Raw genomic sequence first — 24,276 nt, forward strand, 5'->3', positions numbered from 1 at the left:
TTGAACGGTTCACATATGATGTACCATTAATAAAAAACGCTAAAGAATGGATTTCATTCAAAATGCTATTAAATGCAAAGCCTCAACGATCTCATTTTAAAGTGAGTAGAAAGTAATTTAGTAGTACAATGTTGGTCTTGAATTAAATATAGCAAACAATTAGAGGCATGAAACTGTTTATTCATCAGGTGTGCAAAAATGTCAATATATTCAAAAACGTTATAATAAATTTAACAACATGAAATAAAGGGACAATGCACAAATACATGAGGGATCACCATCATATCCTACAGGTAATCTTTCCTTGTCAATGCAGGTTGAAACTCTACTGTATGTACTGCTAGAGAGAGCCTTTTCTTTCAGCCGTCCTGCCTGCTCAGGCTGTTTTGTATTTGCAGTGTTGCAACAATTTTTTTCCAAATAAGTCATTTGGGAGTGGGATTTGTGTGCAGCTCTCTTTTCCAATACTCACCATGGCTTAACAACAGTTCTTTAAGCCCGCATCTGGTTGCTGTCCCGGTTCACTAGAATACTGTTTGGAGTCATGAGTTTGGAGCCAAGCTCTGACGAACAACCACAGTACTATGGCTTAGTCGTACACTCACAACACAATGCTTTATTCAGGTTAGTGCTAGTTGCGTGGCACTAGCACTAACCTGTAAAAAGTAGTTTGGTGCATCTTTCACATGATTGAATTACTCTGTATGTACAGACTGGCATACATAGCTAGCTAATTTAATGGCTTTGTGCATACAATTCTTAGTGTATGCACAATGAACTGTTATATTCTGATATGATCAATCTCATGTTGCAGTGGACTCAATGCACTTTTAGTCTATACATCAGTAAATCTCATTTAGGCACATATGAATAATTAGGAGATCATTTTTTAAAATCTGTGATACTTTTTGGACATCAACCCCAGCCCCTCCTACTTCTCAAGGCTGCTGGTATTTTATATTTTTCTTATTGTCAGTAAATACCATGAAAAGCCACCAATGAACTGATCTTTTACAGGATTGATCCTTTATGGAGATTGAACATTACAGTTAGTAATGGTGATATATGATACGTGTAATGTCACGTCACTGTTTTGGCCGATGCCCAGGATGATCGCTCGCACCTACGGAGTGCGAGCACGTACACAAGCAACAGCATGACGACTGCAGTTCACTTAACGGCCACCAGTGTCACTAATAACAAGGATTTTCTGAGAGTTACGTATAGTACCTTTAAAGATTTACATCTTCACCCCAATGGGCTTGGGGATGAGTGATACAGACAGGGTAGGGTCAGAAAATATTGAGAGATGGGACTAACACACTGTTGGTTTGGGTTTTCTCATTGGATTTGATGACAATAAGAAAAATATAGAGTAACATCAGCCTTATTCATTTAACATGCTCAGTTTACCCTGGGAGACCATCATGAACACATATTTTACATATCTAGGCCTCTCATTCTCTTCATTCAATGGTAAGCACAGCAATTGTTGATTTTCCCTCATCTTCATCATCATCATAGTTGTTGTTTGTCTTCTGTCCTTGAGCGTACAGCTCCCTCTGATAGACTGTGCTGCTCAAACTCAAACGCCCTTTGCATTTGAGCATTGAAAAACCCCCCTATCTGATCACAGGCTCATACATATGCTACACATCTGCATTAGTAAAGAGGTCGGCCACTGTTCACCACATACAGTGTTGTATGTAATAGCGCTTCAGTGAGAATTCATGGATGTAAATGGCTTTGGAGTGAGTTCATTATCATTGCTCAGCATCAGCAGCCCACGGTGGGGGGTTTTGAACCTTGATTAATTTCAGACTTACATCAGACTGGTTTCTCCAGTGGTCCACATTAGCTGTCAGTCCAATGAGTCCCTGCGCTACTCAGCCCCACTTGGTATTGATAGGATGGATCCCGGATGGATATAGTGCCTTGTGTGGGATAGGATGAGAAATCTCTGTGAGGCCGTAGCGGTGACCCTGGCTTCTTGTGGTACAGAGGTGGATGGCCGGACCTATCTCTGGATCCCGGAACAGCTGGAGAGCAGGATGAAGAGGAGGAGGAGGATGAAGGAGATATAATGGGCAGACCTCGCTGGACCGTAGCTGAGTTGTAGACCCCCAGGTCAGCCTGTGGTCGTGTTGCCATGGATGATGTGGGGTGCGGTATAACCGGCGTGACCGTGGCAGCGTTGGTGAAGTGAGCAGTGAAGGGCTGGTACGGGACGCCCTCCACACTATAGCGAGGGTAGGGCTGCATTGTAGCCCACATGTTGCAATTTATTGAAGGGTTGGGGTTGTTCAGGTCGTCTGTGTCCCCTGCCCCAGATCCAGACTCTGTTTCCATACTACCGTACATACATGCTTCTCTAGAGGTGATCGCCTCAGTGCAGTACGGATGAGACAGTAAGGGCGACTCATAAGAGGTAGCTGAACGAAAGTAATGCTCCTCTGAGACCCCGGATGATGTCTCCAGATATGGCCGCTTACATCCAAGCTCTAGGTGTCGGGCATTATCTGCAAAGGGACACAAGAAGTACTTAATGGGCACATCTGATTCTGTACAATGGCTAAAAGAACAGTGGCTAAGAACATACCTCTGTGTTTGAAGCAGTGGTACAGAAGGCTGGGATCTCTGCTCTGAGGGAAGTGGTTCGAGATAGGATCCTGGGGGTCTGAGTTAGACAACGGAACCCCAGTCTCATACTGATAAGAGGACAAGACCTGAGGGTGCCCTGTGAGAACTCCTGCTCCGAGCTTCCCCGCCAGGTGACTATGCGAGGAGATGAGCCTCTGGCGAACCATGTTCTTTGAAATCACTGGATAGTCTTTCCTATACATCAGAAGGAAAAGGAATCGGTCTGCCATGCCTGCAACTCCACTCAACACAGTCTTATATACAGTATATATCCACACACACACAGAAAAAAAAGCTGATGTTTACGAGAGACTTCCAGTGTGCTAAATGGTCCTACAGGATCAGTTTCACGTTCCTGGTTCCTTTTTGTGTAAACATACCCCTGTAGTCTTGAAACACGCAGATCTCCTTCTTCACTACCCCGGAATCCTTTGGCAAATGGATTGTTTTCTATCTTTAGCTGAGTGATCTAGGAGAAGGATATTTTATTTAAGATTTCATTCTGTTTGGTATTAACCAAACCCCAGTGAAAGCAATTAAAGGAAAGCTCTTTGCTGTGGGACCCAGCACCACTGCACCACAGCACCTATGCACACTTAAATAGTTAAATTCCATCAATCTACACCTAGAAATATTTACTACCTTTTAAACTTTCCAATTCAGTTAAACACGTTTCACCCTCAGACAGAAAACAAGCTGACACCAAGAAGTGTTACTTTATTTGTAAAACTAGGAGTACTGCACTAACTTCTATTTTAGTGTCAGCAGTATATTGTTGATAGTTGCTGTACCTTGTGGTTTTGATAAGAGGTTACAGAGATGAAGGCCGTCTCGTGAAAGACATGAGTACAGTAGGCAGTATTCTTGGATCCAAAGGCGTTGTTTTCATCGGCTTTGACTATGTGTAGTCGGGGCTGGTACTTGTGCATAGAGTTCAGGATGATCTAGGAGGGGGGAAGAGAAGGTAACACATTTCATTTTTTACTTTTTATAGCAATGTTCTAGGAACAGCCAAGGTGTGGTACACATTTTTGCTTGCCAAGAAATGACAACTGGCTTAAATGGTGAATAAACACTAAATTACACAGTTGAACTTTTATAGTCCCTGATGTACTAACAATGTACTGACATAATAATAAGAGATGATCTGCTAAACGACTTCGGTATGCTCTGGCAGGTTGGGACGCTCCACATGATATTGTTCTCGATCTCACTGCACGTGAACTATTTTGGAATTGGAGCATGCAAGAAAATGTCTGACCTCCTGGCCAGTTCGCCACCCCTTTGACACACCTAAATCATAAAGCCTTTCTTTGATATTGTTGTTAGTGAATGAATTCGCTTGATAGGTTGAATTATCTATGTGTAGTACACCATTCCTGTTATCATCCATTCCCTGCTGAATTCCTCATTGGAATTGAGCCTTTCAAGTGCAAAGTTGTTAGATTGGATTGCATTAGATGCATTTCTCCTCTCCATCGCACTTGACCTGGAATCTAAACGTGTTGTGTATTATTAGTATAGCAGGTAGCATGTGCTGAGCATGCTTCGTGTTTAGGTTTGTTTGAGTGGCTGCAGGTTGTCTCACTAGCATCAGTCCCTCTCAATGCAGCTGACTGCTGTGCCCAGCGAAGCGTCAGCAACAGTAGGGCAGGGTCATCACTAGTCCAGCTCTGTCAGTGCTGATAAGCGTCAAGCTCTGCACTTCGGCTCCATCTCTTCATTTTACCAGACACTCTTCCAAGGAGCCTTCTCCTCCGGGGGGCTCTCAAAAAGAGGCAGAGGTTGAACAGGGCACAGGGAAGCTAGGCTCAGGTTGAAAAACCGAGTGGCCCCGTCCTCACATGCTCCTGTTGCTGAGGCAGGCCGGAGAGACACAGATAAGCTATTGGCTGGCCAACCAGAGGCTCTCTGTTGACCTTTGTCTGCTCTGCTGTCTGGCTGCTGTTTGAGGGTGATACTGGAGACTCTTGGTGACTGTCTGAATGTGGTGATCAGGGGTAGCCTTCCTCAGATCAGTGAAGAGCTAAAGAAGGTATTTGCTTTCATCTTCCTGGATATAAAAACATTCAGGCACGATTATTTGCTTCGTCTGATATGTGCTTGTGCTGAGTTCTTGAAGGACAATACCATAGCATGTAATGAGCCAACCCTATCGCCAGACAAGAATGTCAATATTAGATGGTTCTACAAAACCCGGATTACATCCCTGATAACGTTTTAAAATCTTTCCCTTTGTGAATGGCAATTACTGTTGGGTTGACGTTAGGGAAAGATTGTAATTATGGCAAATAAGCTATAGGTTAAGGTATAGCTATGGTTATGCAACTAAAACTCTTAGTTAAGGTTTGGTAAAGATGTTGGTCATGGTTGATAATAAGGTGATTATCCTTATAAGGTCTGTGATGGGATGCAAATTCCAGTCTACACATCCATCCACCCCCCACCCCCCATCCTCCACACCCTAAGGCATAATACTTTCTGCATTGGTGCCAGCTGCTGGCAATGGGCATAAATCGTGAAGGGCTTTGGGGTACTGGGTTGAATAAGCATAGCACATGAGCGTTCTGTGTTTGGACCGGGTTAATAATAGCCATCAGTGACTTGTTCTTTGATACCACCCCATCACTAGTGTGTGTGAAACAAATCAGCTCTGTTGAAGTGGAGATTTCTCTGAACATCTCGTGGCTAACAGTAGCAAATCTGTCCCAGGTCACTAGCATCTGCTATCACTAGACAGAAGATAGTTTGTATTGCTGGTGCTGAGCAGGTCCATTGTCAAGACAGGATGATGGCTTTGTGAGGGATTTGGTGCAATATAGAGAAGAATGACTATCATGGATTTTAAAGGAATTTGGGAATAGAAGTCTCTAGACCTGTAGAACATGATTCTACAGCGTGAGAAGTACTCAACAACAGGACTACTGTAGGCCAGAGATTTTCAAACACTTATATGTTGGGGTTCCCTAAATAGACTCAATATTAAGGTGAGGTCCCTCCACTACCACCACGGGACCTTATTTCAGGAAAAACATATACGTAGTTAATGACGATTAGTCCCGTTTGAATTGCGCCATGAATCACACATGCTACACTACTAGATGGTGTTTCTCCAAACTAGATTCATACCACAATTCAAACATGATCAACAAATGTAATATCTCGCTGTTGACTATTTTTTTTTTTTTTTAGAAATAAGGTCCAATGGTGGACAATGGAAGGGGAGGGACTTTGCCTCTCTATAGGACACAGACCTGCATTTGAAAAGACATCATCACAGGGATTCCCAAAATGGGAAATGTACTTGTTAATGTGTACTGAACAATAGTTTGCTCTCTACCATAAAGGGTATTTCCAGTGAAGAAGAAGAGTGAGAGCTTTCGGTTGAATTACTAATTTTTACACATTCAGTAATGGGAGTTCCTTCACTCCGCTGTGAGAAGCCCCGCCCTACTACACACCTCCTGGTCTGGGCGTCATCTGGGCTCTGCCGTGGCCTCAAATTCGCTCTGTCCTCATTACTCGCCCTTATCACTGGCCAGGCACTCAACTCAATCTGACAGCAGGCCCCGCCACTGATCTGAGAGGTTATGAACCTAATGAGCCCGTCCATTGATGGGATGGCTTCAGACAAGCTATCCCAGAGTCCCCCTGGGGAGCGCTGCCACAGTCATACTCTTCACCTCCTCCTCCTCTGTAGCCTTTTGCCTCCTCAGTTTCTTTTATCCTTCCTTTCACAAATCTGTCTTTGAAAAACACCTTCACCTTTTGCTGTTTGCACATGTATCAACTACAGCTGAGATGTTTCTTCTCGCTGCGATGTTTTGGACATTGGGTGGGATTTTTGGCCGAACAGAGTCATGAAAATTCAGCAGTATGTTGGAGTGTTGGAGGTATATTCAGACAGCTGGGCCACTAGATTAGCTGTAGCCTATTTTTGAAGTCCACTGGACTTGTTATGGAATTGACTAAGATGTGACAATTCCTGAATACTCAAAGAAAAATTCACTTCTCTCTCTATATTTATTTTTCATAGGTTTTCTTTGAGTAGTTTTTTCCATGATTCCTTGTCTGGATGATAGTCACCAGATGTATTTGAGAGATATAGGGATGTAGCAACAAGCTACATGAGTCACACAGTGTATTGAGTCCACATATTAACCATATTAAACCACTGCTTTCTAAATGACACCGTTGTAAAGATCTTTTCATAATCTTAGCATTTAAACTGGTGAGTAAAATGTTATTGAACTACTGGAATAATGTAATACATTTGTAAAAAAATATGAACCCTTTCTTTGAATAGGTCTTGAGTTATAGAAAGTACTAATATTCTCTGCAGGTACTCACATGCCCGAAAGGGTCCAGGTGATTGTTTGTTAGCTTGAGCTTCTGAAACGACACCAGTTGCCTCATCCAATGAGCTCCTGTGGCGGGGGAATCAGGGTGCACATAGAGTCTTCCTGGCATTGCTGGCTCAGCCTTGCCAGCCACCATCCTAAAACAGATTGAGAGACAAGCAGAAGCAAACTGTGATAAGGAAAAAAAAAATCTAATGCAATGTTGCCTCTAGCTGAGTTAATGCCATGCAACATTTAGAGAATACATCTCCTATGTTCCTTTCACCGCATGAGCCAGGTCTTCTTTACCATAATATAGAGGGGGGAGAACACCACTGCTCTCCAGTCCTCACAGTATTAAATCCCTTAGACTGGAGGGAGGTGGCCTCTGCTAAAACATCTTTACTAATTATGCTTCTCCAAGGTGTCGCTGAGGAACACCAGAACCCACCAACTGCCGGCCATGCCACAAGATCAGAAACAAATGGCTGTAAGGTGATTTCTTTTGCATTCTTTTCAGCTATTCCTTTGCAAAACATTTCTGTCCACCCATGGCAGTGCCAGTTCTAATGTCATACTGATGGATGGCGGACTGCAATGGCATTGCCTCCAGATACAGGGTCAACTGGAGAAATACTGAGTTCAGTCCAGCAGCTTTTTCTCTTTGACAAGCATCTTGACTGTACCCTGCAAGTAAGGAGGCGTAGCCAATGAAGATCTGCAGAAACACTAGATATACACATATAGAAAATAATACATTGTAAGGCTATAGTCTACTATGATTTGTTGATTGTGTGCCAGTTGTGTCCTACGACGGAGTATTAGGGCCACATTGAGGAAAAATAAAAAAAATCTGAGATTTCGAGAATAAACTCATAGGTTTATGAGAAAAAAAAGTGGTGGTATTATGAGAATAAAGTCAGAAGTTTATGATAAAAAAGTCGTAATATTATGAGAATAAAGTCATAATATTACGGGAATAGCATCATAGGTTTACAAGAAAAAAAGTTGTAATATTACGAGAATAAAGTCAGAAGTTTACGAGTAAAAAAGTGGTAGTATTATGAGAATAAAGTCATAGTATTATAAAGTAGTAGGGAGGAAAATGGGACTTCAAGCAGGAAATGAGTGTGTTTTCTGCTTTTTTCTGTGATAAACCCATTTGATCATTCAATTGTAATGTCAGTTATACAGCAATATCTAACATCAGCAAAGCTTCTGGTCACACCACACCAAGTAAGGCTGTAGTAGGAGGCCATGGGGCAACCTTCAACAAGACTCATTTATGGCTTTGCAATTGCAAACTTACCACTTGTTATCACAGAACTTGTAGCGATGATCATCAGCTGGGATGACGTCAATGAGTAGGATGTATTTGGTTTTGGGGTTCATCCCAGTCACTTTTACCTTGTAGCTGGGAAACATCCTCCTATTGAAGAATGTAAAGGAAAAGTGTTAGATTAGAAAGTATAGAAAAGTATTTGATTAGATTAATTAGCTTAAGCACCAACATAAGTTCTTATTCTCAAACAGAAATCAGCGTGGTTAGAACCTTTAAGAAGGATTTGATCTAATCTTGTATACATTATTGTGAGTTTTAATAAAAAATCACTTCCTTTTCATATGCAACATATTTTTACCTTTTACCAAAGGTCTATATTTTGCACTCAGGGGATTTAAAAACAGTTGTGTGTGCAGGATAATTGTAGTATCGTCACGGATAGTGCAGATGAAGATCCGATTAGCTCACTGACTGCAGCTCAGAAACCTTCTTCTACACAGATAACCCCACTAAGCACATTATGGGATAAAACCCACTTGCCAAACCTCCCAGGATCATTTTCTTGATGTCATCTTTATTGTCAAAAATCTCATAATTTCTGGCCTGGTAATGATTTGTCTCCTTGCAGGCATTTATTTGGGAGAAGACTGAAATCCTCTCATACTTGTGATACCGAGAGGCCATAAAAACTATGGGAACACGCTCCATCTTTCATCTTTTAAATGCCTCCAGACTACAAGACAGAATATGTTAATATAGCACTCAAAGCCATAAAACACATGAAGGGAGCTACCTTTCCTGACCTCTTCTGGGAAACCAAAAACTTTTTCATCCCATCTGCGCCAAAGGAAATTTCGCAAAGGGCTCTGCGCCCCTTATAAAGCCCTAAGTGGTTTTTAATGGCACCCGAGATCGGACAACAGTTTAGATAGCTGACTCGTCATTGCTCAAGAGGCTACGGTCAAAAAGGCTTGCAGTTTATCCGTGGGCGCTGTCCATGGCAACGGGGTCAAACACTGGAGGACACCCTCATGAAAGCCTTTGCGTGCTTTCTGGGAAAATGGTGTAGCATCAAAACCCCTATCTCCATACTTGCTGTTCCGATCGGTGCAAATGCCCTTCTTCAAAGAGCTCATAGTGCCTGACACCATCTGATCATGTTACTGTAAATACTCCCTCACGTAACACAGAGAGAGAGCAGGGGGATTGGGGCAGGTAATTTAAATCTCTCTCCCAGGCTTCAAATCCAATCGGTAGGAGAGATCAGTCCCGGTATCATCCTCACTGAAAGACGGGTTAATCTTAGAGGAACATTCAAAGCAGACCTCTTCTCATCTGTGGCTCCACTCACACCACACAGACAGAGCAGATGGAGGCCTGTGTCAACACATGTGGCCCTCGGACTTGTGTGATATGGCTACAACTACCTAGCGAAGCACCCTGTTGCTCACTATTCAGCTGTCCAGCCAGACAGATAAACTGGATGCACCACAATCTTATACACAAATGAATGTGTCTCGGTCCTGTAGAGATACGAACTTAGATTGGTCCTAGAATCACATGCTCTAACGGCTGGGCCACACCGGATGCACGAGCAGCACCTATGCGTCGTGGAACCTCTTGCTTTTTATTTCAGCGTCCGTGTTAACAGGTTAGAGCAGCCATACAGCCTGCGTGAGCAGCGTGGCTCAGGTGAGGCTCAGCTGCGTCTCTTCTAGAGATTCGGGGTCTCGCCTTTTTCACAGCAATAACAGACAGTGAAAATGATCTTTTGACCGTGTATTGACATCATACCAGCAACATTACTACAGTTTAAATGTCTATATCTGTAGAATGTTTCACAGACATTGAGAAATTGCAGGACAGTGTTGTAGAAAATGCAGTGACTTGCACGTAGTGATGTAATTGAGGGTGTATGTATCGGAGTACTGGCTTTTAATCATCTATTATTACTATTATTTACAAGTGAGCGCACGCTTCCTAACCTTTTCCTGTCTAAAATAAATATAAATTACATTTATACTGAAATGAAATGGCCATTATGAAAAGCAAGTAGCTGTCTCGTGCGTCCAGTGTGGCCCGAGGCATAAAGCAAAAGTGTTTATACCTGTTCAGAATAGCCACACTTGAAGTCATAGTGAGAGGGAGATGCAATAAATTGTACCGTGTGCTTACTTTTACACCTCCTGGCTCACTGGGCCAGTTGTAGTGTACAGGGGGAGGGTTGAACACAGCCTCCCAGTTGAGCTATTGGGAAGGTGGTTCCAGTTAGGCGATCCTACAAGCTCTTTGTTAAAGGTGCGGTGTGTAGGATTTGGCGGCATCAAGCGGTGAGGTCGCAGATAGCAATCACCTCCTCATCAAAGCCTATGACCTCAGCTAACTCCTTCTACCCATCACTCTTTTAATAGCTACAGTTCTTTTTCCTCCGTTTTATTATTAGTTTGATTTTGAGTGCCCTCTTTGTAAAGCGTCCTTAGGTTTTTTGAAAGGTGCTATATTAAGTCCAATCTATTATTATTATTACTATTATTATTATTATTAATAACTGAAACTTCTCCCGTGTGCCAAGCATGTTGGAGAGGTACTATTACCGTTCTGGGCTACAGTAGAAACGTGGCGGCCGGCTCCGTTTGTAATGGCTCATTCTAAGGCAACGAAAACACAACAATTTTTAGGTGATTATACACTAAAAAAACATACTTACAGTATTAATATTATATTCCATTTCTGCCAATAGATCCCCTTATATGCGACACATTGTTCCTTTAAGTGTTTAAATATCTCAGCTGAACTGCGATCTGTAATGGGACCTTTACATCTTTAACCCTTTATTGTTAAAAGCCTTGGTTATGTCACTTTTTCAAAAACATTTTCACTACCTCACTTGAGTGACAAGATGATGACAAGATTCTGTTTTACAAAGTCAGTTAGTTAGTTTATGATGTTTTTTTTAACTATGATGTTGAATCAAAAATGCTTCCTCACTCACACATCATAGATAGTTCTCGTTGTCAGGATTATCCATCCAGCACAGCTCACTAGTTTTCTCCATCTTGTCGACATTTAAAAAAATTGTTTGAATTTTGAATAAAAAGTCACAGTAGTAAAAAGTAGTGAGAGAGAATGAGCAGCAGCACAACCACTGTCGTCTAGGGTTGACAAATATGATGACATACTGTATATTAAAGACGATAGAAACCTGTCAACCATATACCGTTTATACAGAGGCAGCTATCCCTTTAATATCTCTGCTTGTATTAGGTCAAACGTTTTGGAACGATTTGGATTAGCAGGATAAATGATTTCTCAGTTGAATATTGAAATATAACATATATTGTGATTTTTTATCTGTATTGACCTCCCTTATTCTTTGTGAAGCTGTTCTCAGGCAAAGTGTCTTTCTTTATAGTCCTGTTGATGAGCTGCCTGTGTGTCTGCCTATCATTTTATGTGATGAAACATACGTATATCTTGGTGTTGCATATCCGCTACATCTGTAAAAATCCAGGTATTGCGACTCTTGACGACTGATTTTCAAAGGCAACATGAAGGCGTGCATACATACGGGGGTGTGACGAAGTGAGTGAGTTTAAGACGAGCATGAGAAATGGAAGTCGGAGAGTGTGTGTATGATATCAGTGTCAGGGTGTGTGTGTGTTTCTGTGCCCAGCCAGCTGTTTCTCTTAACAATCCCACATGTTTAGACCCTCCAGTGATCCATTCCCTCTCTGGGAATCTCCAGTACCACGGCAAGATCAAAAGGAGTGTTGAGGGTGGGGGGGGGAGATGATGAAGCGCTACAACCTAGTAGACGCGGCCTATTGTGGGCGCCGGATTCCTCTTATCAACCCGCCGCTGCTCTCTTGACGGGCTGTGTACAAAGAGGGAGAGTGAAGGAAGAGCTGCACTGGGTGCTTTGAAGAGGGAGGATTACGCCTGGACAATGACACTCACAATAACATGTCTCGTAGTCTCAGCTATAGGTGCTGCATGGGAGTGGACTGAGCAAGTTTCTTCTCAGAGTGTCGGGGAAATGTGGGATCCCCTGCGTGACGGCCTGGCTGCTCTGCATCTGTACCTCCTCCCCTGCCACCTCTGCATGGACGCTCCTCAGATCTTACTGTGGGACCCAAACTCTTTTTAAACCAGGACTCAGATAAAGTAGGTTGACAGTTTGAGTGTCGAATATCAAAATGTAGTTAACCCTCGAAGACCCAGAGACACCCGTTTTTGTCTTTTTTTTGGGGGGGGTACAGGGGGTCTGTAGGGGGAGATAGCAGGTCAACAGCAGATGTCACATAGAAGTGGTGTACATCATCTGAAAGCTGGGAACCTGAAGATTGATTTGAGATGCAGCTCAGCACTGTGTGTCAAGTTGTTCTAGTCATTAATCAGAAATAAACACAAATTAATTCATTCATTCATTATTTAAAATAAATTGTAAAAGTGTATAAGGGTTTAGAACATTTTGATAGAAGTATATGATGTCCATCCCCATGCTCTATTATGTCTCATAAGTTGTTGCTGCAATTTTTGGGTTGACACCATTTGTTCCACAGATTTGGGGCTAAATTTAACAAAAAATATTTTTACCACTGGAGAATTGATACAAATGATCAATAATCCCTCCAAAATACCACATTAAGACACCAAGACCTTGAGGAACACCATAGAAAAAGCCATGCTGTGAGTTTTCGAAATCAAAAACTTTTGACATTTGGAGATTTCTGCAGGAATTGCATTTTTCGGCGATTGGATGGCGAACACTTCTGTTGTGTAAACTGCTCAGAAACCCCCTTATTGTCAATCTAGCTAGGAAAGCCATACATCCTCTGAATGCCGTAGGTCTCTAGTTTGTGGCTGTAACGTTTCATGAGGCTGTGATTATCCTAGAGGTCACCACAGATCATTTTATACAGTGAGGTCAAGTTTTAAAAAATGGTCTCACTACAATGAAATGGCTACTATGGGGACTAACATCATCACACATGAGTCAAGAGTCTCAGCTTTACAGTGATACCCAATTTATGTCATTCAAGACTGTTTAAACACCCCAGTATGCAGAAATATTCAAATACACCATTTTAGAATAGGAGAAAATAACACATGCCACTTCTTGGCCTAAAACTGCATGTGATTATCAGTGGGCATGTCTGTAAAGGGGAGACTCGTAAAGAGCTTCACTTTTTTATGACAATGATTAAAGTAGAATCATCTTTGATTGGGGTGTTATTAGCAAGGAATAAACACGTGCCAAAATTCTACTTTTTGGAATACTACAAAACCCACATTTTAGTTGATCTTGATGATTTTATTTAATCTACTGCGTGTGACAGGAAGGGCACCTCATTAATTATTAAGATTTTTACAGTGCTCATAAACTGTTAGAAGTCTGTTTGTTTGGACTTTTGATGTTGTGTTTTTAAATTGTCCAAATACTTTAAAACTCCTCAAAAACACATCCCACATGTACAAAGTTCAGCAGCATTTTAGCTTAGAAGTAATCCTTAATGAAAGCAGTTTAATCTGACAGTCAATTCATCATGTAATGTATAAAATCACACACGTGACACTTCACGTTTTGACATGGCTTTGAAATGTCCGTTTTAACCCTCACTGTCACAGGCTTTCTGCTCGCATCAACACTCAACTCCCTGCAGATCCACTCTGCCACAACCACACACACACACACACACACACACACACACACACACACACACACACACACACACACACACACACACACACACACACACACACACACACACACACACACACACACACACACACACACACACACACACACACACACACACACACTGACTCCTTTCCCCTTGACCTTTAACCTTTCAGTTCCACATAGTCACTCACCATCGTCCACTGTATCATACACTGAAGACTCTTTTTAAGAGATACCCTGTATCACCTTCTCCCTTCTTGGTTGTTTTTACAATCTTACTGTAATTTTACTACAAAGATACTGAATGTAACACATTCATTCAGTCATTGCTAGCCAACAGCCGTACAGTGGAAAGTTCAGGTCAACTGGACCAGAGATCAGAGTGTTTTTAAACAGGTTTACCATGTTATCTAAACCTGGGCTTTAGGGCACCCAAGTGGGGGTCAGGACCACCCCATGAGGTTACAAAATTAATTATAAAAGCTTCTGAATTATTGACAGGACAGGAACGATGATACGCACAAAATTATTTCTTCTGATTTTACTCCAATCTTTGCTTTTTCTTGTAAAATACCTTTTGCTTCTACAGGCCTCTAAAACTATTCAAATGAAACAATTTAAGAAGGAAAAATAACCACTGGTTGAACGGCGTACAACTCAAAGACCAAAAGTCCAGCGTATAGTGCGGGTTAGCAAATGGACATTGCTTTGTTTGAAAGGTTGCCATGTCAAAAAAGCCCGGTCACTTGTTTGTAAATGTCTCTCTGGCAGGGTTGTTGCCTCCTCATGTCTGAGAAGATTAGCTGCCTGTCAGCTCTGAGCTGCAGTTTGCCATCGGCAATGTCTACACTGTTTTAAACTGAACAATGCTACGCAATACAAAATGTGGAGTATTGTGATGTTATATGGAATGTGAGACAAAGGGACATAAGTCTGTGCAGTGGGACGCCTGGTAACCCTACGTGTGTTACATCAAATGAGTCATCAAAGAAGACATGCAATAAATTAGGATATAGGCCCATCACCCTGCTGACAAGTAACTTAAAATCTACCAAGTTGTGAAAACTGGTGTCTGTCTATATAATTATGAGGTTTTATTTGGCTTAAAGGAAAATATTAACATGCTCTAAGGAATCATTGTGCTGTTGCAGCTAGTTAGGAAACATTTAAATATCTGACTAACACTCGTTTGCTGATACATGAAACTAACGCTTAGTACTGTATGCAGGACGAAACATCTTGACACCATCATACTTCCTGAAAAGCCCCACAGCAGACTGGAGGCTGCTCCTATTGTATTAGTGGGAAAAAAAATCCCATTTACAGGACATGACCTAACCTAAAGCTAAATGCAAACAAGGTGAACAAGTTCTCTGTCCAGAGAATCTTTGTCTCACCTGACTGTAAACGAAAAATAAATAAATAAAAAGTTAGTTTCTAAGAAGGAAATTTCAGTCTGAGAAATGTTTTATGTTCCCTGCCTTTTCAGTGATGTAATTCTCCAGACTTTCCAAAACTACTAAACAAGTGCTTGCTTTAGTTTATCTGACACGAGTATGAATTGGTTTCCATCATAAAACATATCAGTCTGAACTTGAGCTTGTTCTTGGAACAATACAGTTTCTGTAAAAATGTAAATTGATAATTGGCTAGATTGTTTTAATTTGATTTGGTCTAATAATGATTGTTGATTAGATGTAAAAAAAACAAAAAACAAAACAGTTTTAATGTCATCTCACTTTGAGCTCTCTGAATAGACAAGCAATGATCTGATTACCTAGTGGCATGGCTATTGGTTGGTCCACCACTTTGTTCCAGACTGAAAAATCTCCCCAACTCGCCTTACAGACATCCATCATCGCCAGAAGATGAATCCAAATGACTGTGGTGATCCCCTGATCTTTCATCTTGAGCCACCATGAGGTTGACATTTTTGGCTTTTAAAGGTCACATATTGTAAAAAGTGAGATTTTCATGTCTATTATATTATAAAGCAGGTTTAAGTGCTATATAAATACTGCTAAACTATCAAAACGCTCAATATACGGAGAAATACACACAGCCCGTATTCAGAAATTGTGCGTTTGAAACCATCCGTTAGGATTTCTGTCCATTTGTGATGTCACAAATGTACAATATTTAGACCATTACAGGGTTTTAAACGTAAACATTCTAAATGTGTCCCAGTTTGTTTCCTGTTGCAGTGTATGTAAATAACATCAGCTGACAGCATTTATGTTGCAATTCCGCTGAAATGCACTAAAACGGAGCGTTTCAGATGGAGGATAAATACAGGTATATTCAGGCAGACAGTATGAGGAAAATAAAGGATTTTTTTAACACTATAGTGTGTAAACATGTTCTAGCAGAAACACAAAATACAAGTAAGAACCTGAAAATGAGCACGATATGGGACCTTTAATGAAATGTCTCTACAACTGCTGGATTGATTGCCATGAAGTTTGGTCCACTTACACGACAGGATGAATTGTAATCACTTTGGTGATCCCTTAAGAAGTTCACTCGTAAAGCATAGACCTTCGCCAAGGCTGTTTCCAAGTGAAAAATAATGCGTGTATCCACCCCGTGATTCAGATCCGCTCCAAAATTGAACGGGTTGCTACACCCTTCCACTAAGTTTTCATGAAATGCGGACCAAAACATAACCTCCTTGGCGAAGGGTAACTAATTTACATTCTCATCAGCCTCAGTTGTACTTTGTGTTTAGTGCTAATTAACTAATGTTAATGTGCTAACACGCTTAACTGAGATGGTAAACATTATACCTGCTATACATCAGCATGTTAGCATCGTCATTGGGAGCATGTTGCCATACTAGCATTTAGCTCAAAGCACTGCGTACAACCTCTGGCTGTAGACTCTTGTTTGATTTATGAGTTTAAGGCTTTATTTCATTAAGGCTCTTTTTTTCCAGATATTTCACTCCCTTATCAACTAGAATGCAACTTCATATTGTTCTTCGTCATATATTGTCATATCGAATAAATAATAAAGTCTCTTAAATAATTTGGCTTCTGCTTCATAATTTAACTTCTAACTCTGATTAAGAGACAAACCTGCCCCCATTGTCGTGGTTGATGCCATACATCTGACAGAATTTAACAATCAAGCACGGAGAAGACTTTCAGAAGTTATCTTATCTTATAATCTGCGCCTGCTTTCGATTATTAATTTTGTTACATTTCCTTGTCTGCTCTGTGATTAATATTTGGAAAAACTCATACAGGATGATTGATAGAATGCTCTGCTCAAATGTCAGATTTAATATTATATTTTACTGAGCTGCTACTAACGTGACCAAATGTGTTCTGCCCTGATAACATAGCTCTACATGCACTATTCATACTTCATAACCTACTTGAATAATTCAGTCTGGTGTTGATATCATTTAGTGTGAGCTCAGTTTCAGAGCTGTTGCTTCTGAAGGATGAAGCCAGTTTTTGTGTGACCTTCAGCGTGTCTGCTGCAGACTGACGGTATACTGTAGGTAAACCCAGACAGGTTTCCCAGCACAGCTGCACGGCTAAACCTCGGCACAGCCCCTTCAAAGGGCTTTAAGGATTCAGAGCCCACTTTATCAGCTGGACAAGGGAAAGCCCATCTCTTACCGTTATGCAGCATTAAGGAAAAAATGTGGTGACCTTTTACATTTTTTTTTTTTACTGGGAAAAAAAAAACATCCCATGAGGAATGAGAGGCGGAGGTCGATTTGAGAGTGTACTCATTCTCTGGTTAATGTCCAAAGGCCCCCCTATCTAATCCTCAGGTCGCATTAAATCCAACAAGCCGAGCAGTCATTTGTGTTTTCAATTATGTAGTCACTGCTGCAGGAACTTTCTGTTTCTTCCTGAGAGACAAAGTTTTAACTGCTATATGTTACTGTTAGCTGTTTAAACAGATGGCCATAGAAAGGTATGAATCCATCACTTAAATATCACTTTCTTTGTAATTTTCCACAAACGTTATAAAGCACATGAGCAGCTTTTGATATAAATTATGATTTGACTAATAACATGTGCAACATTTTCCTGTTGACGTCTTGGTGGACATCCAGTGAAACAGTTTTCCACTGCAGCTCTATTTGTGATGACTAAACTCTAACTTTAGTTTTAATGTTGTAACGCTTTAATTTATTTGTAACTTTTATCTGAATCCCACTTTTGTGTGGTGTGTGAAATAATAATGATTTATTATTAACAGTTGTGTACCGTAACTAAGTACATGTACTCAAGTACTGTACTTATTTAAATATGATTTTGAATCATTTGTTCTTTACTCTACATTTCTGAGGGAATTTAATTTGTTTCCTCCACTACATGTCTGACTATAATTAGTCACTTCACATATTAAGATTTTACATAAAAAACCCATGATCATCTTATAAAATGATGTATTGTTTTATACTAAACTACCCAACAGTACATGAAATGATTAACATGTTTTTTTTTTACATGCTAAAATCGACAATAACACTCTGAAAGGGGCTTTCAATATTAAAGTTATATTTCTACAATTTTAAATGCAAGACATTTACTTGAAACAGTTTTTTTTTACTAATGGAAAAGAATAATGGATACTTCTTCCAGCACTGATTATTAGGGTCATTTCTAATAATGGAATACACATTTCTACTACTACTTTTCTAAGCACATTACTTTTTGGTGGTGGATTTGAAACATGTTTAAATTAAGAATTTGAACTTAATGATTTTCCCATCTTTGAGTCTCGACTTGTTCTGTGACTGATGGCTTAGTGTGTTTGCTGCTTTACTAACCTGCCTGCTTTAGTAATGATCATCTCTGTGCCGGCCTCGTGGAACTTCTTCCACAGCTCCCGCTCATGAAGAACAACCTTAATGTTCTCAATGTTCTGAAAGAGAGAGAGGAAATCACTGTTACACACACAAACCTCAAAGTCATTTAAAGTATTTGCATATAAACACCCTACAGAGCAACGTATAAAATCCCCTGCAGTATATGTCAAATATAAAATCAACTCGATTTCATTTGTTTTGACACCTTAAAAAGTTTCATCAGTTAATGAAGAGTTGGGTTTAGGTACTGTTGGTATGACAGCCCACACCTTTTAGTGTAAGCAGATGTTTCCGCTGTTTCTTTCTCCACTGAACCTCGTCAGATGTTTTGATTTATATTTTTTTATGAAAAAAATCAACATACATCTTACTAGAGATTCATCCTTCCATATTTCAACAGCCTACAAACTGCATTCATAATATGCAACTGTGTGTTTTTTTACTGTGTGGACTCAAGGGTCTCCATGCGTATACCTGGTCGGGCTCACTGGAGCTGGGAATGCTGGGAGCTGTGGAGGGGCCCATTCGTGACTGGTCTGGAAGGGGATCCGTCTCCCCGCCGGTCTGGACCCGGCTCATACATTCATCCGTCACAGCTGAAAGCTTCTCCTGCAGCATCTCTGCACGATTAGAAGAAAATACTCAGCTGTCAGACTTATCAGTGAGTAGCTGTGAAAGCAGAGAGAACATATAATGGAGACTCCCTAATGAAAATAATACATCTTATGAATCCCATATAGTAACTGTAGAAATGTTATCACTGCCATCAAGTTCAGCTCAAACGCACATATTCATATTCATATTCAGTATAGCCTATAGATGTGTATAGTGCTCGCCACACTATGTTGTTGCACTGACCTTTTCTGATGAGTATGATGAGGTGCTGTTGGCCTTTTGCCAAGTATGAACTATTAGACTCAAATTCTACATTAATCTACATTGTTTTACTGGGCAATTTTTACTGTGAATACAGACAAAATGATGAATTATGTAACTGATGAAAAAATACCTTTGCCTAAAAAGCATTGTATCAACAGTGTTGGAATGGATTATGATGTTGACTTGCCTGCGAGTCTCTGTATTATTATCATTATTAATTTTTTTTCTTCAATTTTTAGTTAACTGACATTTCAATTTCATCATTGTGTTAACACAATATGCAAGCAACAGATAGTTACATTACATCCTCTGTTTAATATAAATGTAAGTAATGTAGAGGTAAAATGTTGAAGTTGCAGCCCAGCAGATGTTGACAGCTCACACATTTTCAACCGAATGGAAATTGAAATATTCAATATTGTAGCGTATAAAATCCCTCCCTTTCCTGAAATGAATACCCGTCTTGCTCTGAGAATATCCGCTGCTGAGGTGTTCTAATATAAATGCCATCTCCCACTACAAGAAAAAAAAAAGTCTTACTTGAATTGCATTAAGCATTAAGTCGAACTGAAGGATGTCAAATGTGGACATAAAAATCTTTCTTTTTCTCTCTATCAGCTCCATAAGCGTATGTTTGTAATATAGAATATTATAACTCTTCAGCACAAACCAGGTCATTTGTTTGGATTGGACTGGCTGTTCAGCCACCAGTTGCTGCTGTTGCTGAGAAAGTCTGGCAAAGTCACTTGTTGGCGGGGAAAAATAGGTTAACTTGTGTTAACTTTAGCCAAGTAGTATTTACAGTGGCTTATTATGTAGACATGAAGAAAATGGTTCAGTTGAACATGTGGCAAAACGTCACATTCAGTTAACATGTTCAGTTGACGATTGAAGGCCACCTTTTGAAATACTGTTTGTACTGTTGACACTATTTAAATAGTTAGATTCAATATGGACAGAATACATTCCCACATATTAAGATATGAACAATACAAAATCACTAGATTTCAACTATTTTAAATATAAAAAATATAAATATAGACAAATTAAAAAAAAATCACTCTTAACATTTCATCTATTTTAGGGGCTGCAGAATAACTGAATGCAATATTTAGTCGTTCAGCATCAAGGTGGTAAACACTGCTTCATTGCATCCCATCATGCAATGGGGCAAACTTCACACATCTGTTCATCTTCTCCTCTTAGAGGAGTGAAGAGTGCACAAAATCCTGCACAGATTTTTATTGAGCTTTACGTCCTGTACGAGTCCCAGAACCTAACAACCGTCTCGCCCTACAGACTTAAAGCCGGCTCCATGGCAGGCAGTCAGCAAGTCAACAGCTCAGGTTTTATTTCAGATTTGTGGAAGAGACTCTGGATCAAAGCCTCAGCAAGCAAATCACACTGACATACTGTAATCATAACCGTAGTAAAAACGTAAAAACCGAGAGTGCAGTTTGGAATGAGAAGACATGTGAAGAGCAGTTTTTAATTGAATTATGAAACACGCAGTTTCAATCTAGATGGATTAGATGTTTTTTTAAAAATAGTGTGAAACTAACATAGCACAAGTACAAATGGAAGATGTATTTATCCTTGTCATTATGTTGACAATCATAAGTCCTTCTGTCCACCACACCTACAGAACCACTGCAGATTGTCTTTCACACTGCTTCATAACTCCACATCTGTGTCTGTGTCTCATCCTGCTGCTGCTGCTGCTGCTCTGAGCTTCACGTCGGCCTCATCCGCCTCCAGACTGTTTTCTGAGTGCTACTCACGAGTCTGGAACTATTTGGTGAAGGGATTAACAAACTTCAAAAACATTTACTTTATTAAAAAATTCTCTTTTTCTGGCCTGAATTTGAAAAGCATTTCAACACTTTCACACTGACATTTTTCATTTTTCCAACTATATAATTTGTCTTTCATATCATGTTTCAGTTACAGCTACTGTCTTTCACACTGACCACAGGTTCTCGTCACTCTCCCGTGACTCTGTAGTGTTCTATACGACACATCTCTCTGAAGAAATAAGGCATAAACTATACCCAAAGTATACTGTATACATCAGTGTGAACTTTCTTCTCCCTGCCCCTCAAATCCCAGAGCTGTTCCTGCTCCTCAGGGTTGCACGATGGGGATGTGGGCCAGTCAGTAAACACATGGAGGACGGCCTCTCTCTCTCTTAGCTATGAAAATGGAGAGGCGGCGTCCAGTGTAAACTGATGGAGACATTTGTGAACGCTAATAAAGATAAGGGGCTGACAGGGAAAATGACCACAGAGCCTTAAACTGGGCCTTTCACTAGTGCTGTTTAACTGAGCAGCACGAGCCAGAACCCTGTTTCTGTTTCTGTGGACACTCAATCTCAAAACATATTCCTCCACACACACACTGTGCCATTGTATTACCTGTCAACACTGTAAAGTAAATATATCAAAACAGAAGTTCTGTGCTAAAGTGACTGAAAAGGTGAGAAAGAAATGTGTGTGTGTGTTAACTGAGACAGCTGTACTACATTTCAATCTGCCGCCATTTTGTGTCTGCAGCTCTGATGCCTGAAGGCCTAAAGCATAAACAGGGAGGCTTTTCACTCAAACAACAAACAGTATTATATCATGAATACGTAAATAAAACAGGTAAAAAAAACAAAACATTTTCAAACATCTCCATTGCAATAGTTTGACAATATATAATTACACTTCACTGCAAATCTGCCTCAGCCTATACTGAAACAGATTAAAGCCGAGGTCTGGTATTTAATCTAATAACCTTGCAATTTTTTTTTTCCAAAGATGAAATGCAAATGACCACTGTCATCAGGTGTGGCTCTCCAACCACATGCTCCATAGGATACAAAAAGAATAATAGGCTTATACCCACTGTCTTAGCCATGCAGGGCTACTTTAGGATAATTAGAAACCCTTTCAACAACACCCTCCATATTGGGAAATAAAGAAATTTAAACATCATTAATTTAAAATCATAGCCATTATTTCAGTACCTTTCAAATTGCCATCTTCTAATGCCTGCCAATATTCAAGCAATGAAATTAAAATCATGTGATTATGTACAATAATAATAATAATTATGTGAAAATAAAGTGTGTGAAAAATAAATTATAGCCTTCATCTGTAGGAAATAAGACCAACATTTTCCCCATGGGATATTGTTAGCCTATTACATAAAAATAACAATGTAATGAAAAAAAAATATATATATATATACAGAAAAAACAGAAGGACAGCCTCTTAACAGTATTATTCTATAATAATTTGCTGGACCTCTTCAGCCTATTTCACTCTCTCCTGCTTTCTCCCCCTATAACTGTCAGATTCAGATCTTCCATATCAGCCTGTGGATCGGTGGGAGTTCAGTAGTCTAATGATCGCAGCTGATTCTCCTCTCACAGGATGACACTAGCCTATTTATAAAGCCTCTGATACCGTCTCTGTTTACAAGCAAGCAGATAATCAGCAGATAATGACTTTACAGTTGCAGCTTATCAGAAGCAGAAACAGACGCGTCTCTACTGTACCTCATGCAGTCAGTCAGCTATCATCTGCTTAAATCCATCCCTGTGCAGCTCTCTGTCTTCAGCCTGTTAACAGCGGGGTGTTTCCACTACAACCTACTACACACGTGGGTTTAAAAGCGCCTGTTGTCAAAGAAGCGGGAGTCTGGATGGAGGCTGCAGCGGCGGCTGTCCGCTGGGAAGTGTCAGTGCGTCGCTCGGTTCGGCTGCTTTAGTGCCTTTCAGCTTCTCTTCTGCAGCACCAGCACCAAACCAAAGCAAAGCTGCAATCTGCGCCTGTGCGGTGCGCACTGAGGGGGGGGGGGCGCTCTCTGTGTTGTGTACACACACACACACACACACACACACACACACACACTCACTCACACACACACATATACACGCGCACACACTTGATCAGACCACTTTATGAGTGTGAAGTGTGAAGGCAGCAGATGGAGATGGAGAGAGTGATTTGTCCCCCCATGTGTCTCTCTCTCTCTCACCGGGCTGGCCCTGACGCTGCAGCCGGGGAGCAGTGCCTCCCAGGCGGACTGAGCCTCCTCTGAGCCTCGGTAACATCCAGGCACTGGATCAACCACCACCACCACCATCTACATTTATTATTCAATTCAATTCAACTTATTTTAATATAGCGTCAAATCATAACAGAAGTTATCTTCGTACTCTCTAATAATAAAATAGATAAAATATATATTATTATTATTATAATTATAATAATAATAATAATAATAATAATAATGATAATAATAATAATAATAATAATAATAATAATAATAACAATAATAATAATTATAATAATAATAATCGTATCTTTTATTGCACTTTTGCAATAGCCTACATTACCAATCATTTCCCACATTATCTTGTTTTGGGGACCAATAAGATATTTTATTGTATTGTCTAATGGACCAATTCAATATCAAGCCGCTATGTCAAGTCAAGTAAAATGTATTTCTATAGCACATTTAAAACAACATGAGCTGACCAAAGTGCTTTACAGACATAGGCAGAATAAAAACAGGTCAACAGAGCAGACAACAAAATCCCACACATCCACAGACAGAGACCAAGATAAAA

At 40.3% G+C, this 24,276-nt stretch overlaps 1 protein-coding gene across 2 annotated transcripts; it reads right to left on the bottom strand.

Moving 5' to 3' along the window:
• tbx4 (T-box transcription factor 4) lies at positions 1-23,459 on the bottom strand. 2 transcript variants are annotated; one of them, XM_074640662.1, is made up of 9 exons: positions 23,200-23,459; positions 19,254-19,399; positions 18,741-18,835; positions 8,290-8,409; positions 6,991-7,138; positions 3,432-3,584; positions 3,021-3,109; positions 2,600-2,835; positions 1-2,519 (listed from the first exon to the last, which is right to left on the bottom strand). In XM_074640662.1, exons 2-9 carry the CDS (start codon positions 19,395-19,397, stop codon positions 1,855-1,857), a joined length of 1,650 nt encoding a protein of 549 aa, XP_074496763.1. In that variant the 5' UTR covers positions 19,398-19,399; positions 23,200-23,459; the 3' UTR covers positions 1-1,854. The 2 variants fall into 2 exon arrangements, with proteins under 2 accessions (XP_074496763.1, XP_074496764.1); XM_074640663.1 differs by lacking the exon at positions 23,200-23,459 and having other exon boundaries at positions 19,254-19,709.
• Positions 23,460-24,276: the final 817 nt, after the last annotated feature.

This window comes from Sebastes fasciatus, chromosome 7, assembly GCF_043250625.1.
Source record: "Sebastes fasciatus isolate fSebFas1 chromosome 7, fSebFas1.pri, whole genome shotgun sequence".
Lineage (NCBI taxonomy): Eukaryota > Metazoa > Chordata > Actinopteri > Perciformes > Sebastidae > Sebastes > Sebastes fasciatus.

Coding starts and splice junctions, on each gene's coding strand:
- tbx4 (XM_074640662.1), bottom strand. CDS start 19,397: ATGCTGCAGGAGAAGCTTTCAGCTGTGACGGATGAATGTATGAGCCGG. Junction 8,410..18,740: donor ATCATTACTAAAGCAGGCAG/GTTAGTAAAGCA, acceptor ATTCTTCAATAG/GAGGATGTTTCCCAGCTACA. Junction 3,110..3,431: donor CCTCTTATCAAAACCACAAG/GTACAGCAACTA, acceptor TCCTTCTCCTAG/ATCACTCAGCTAAAGATAGA.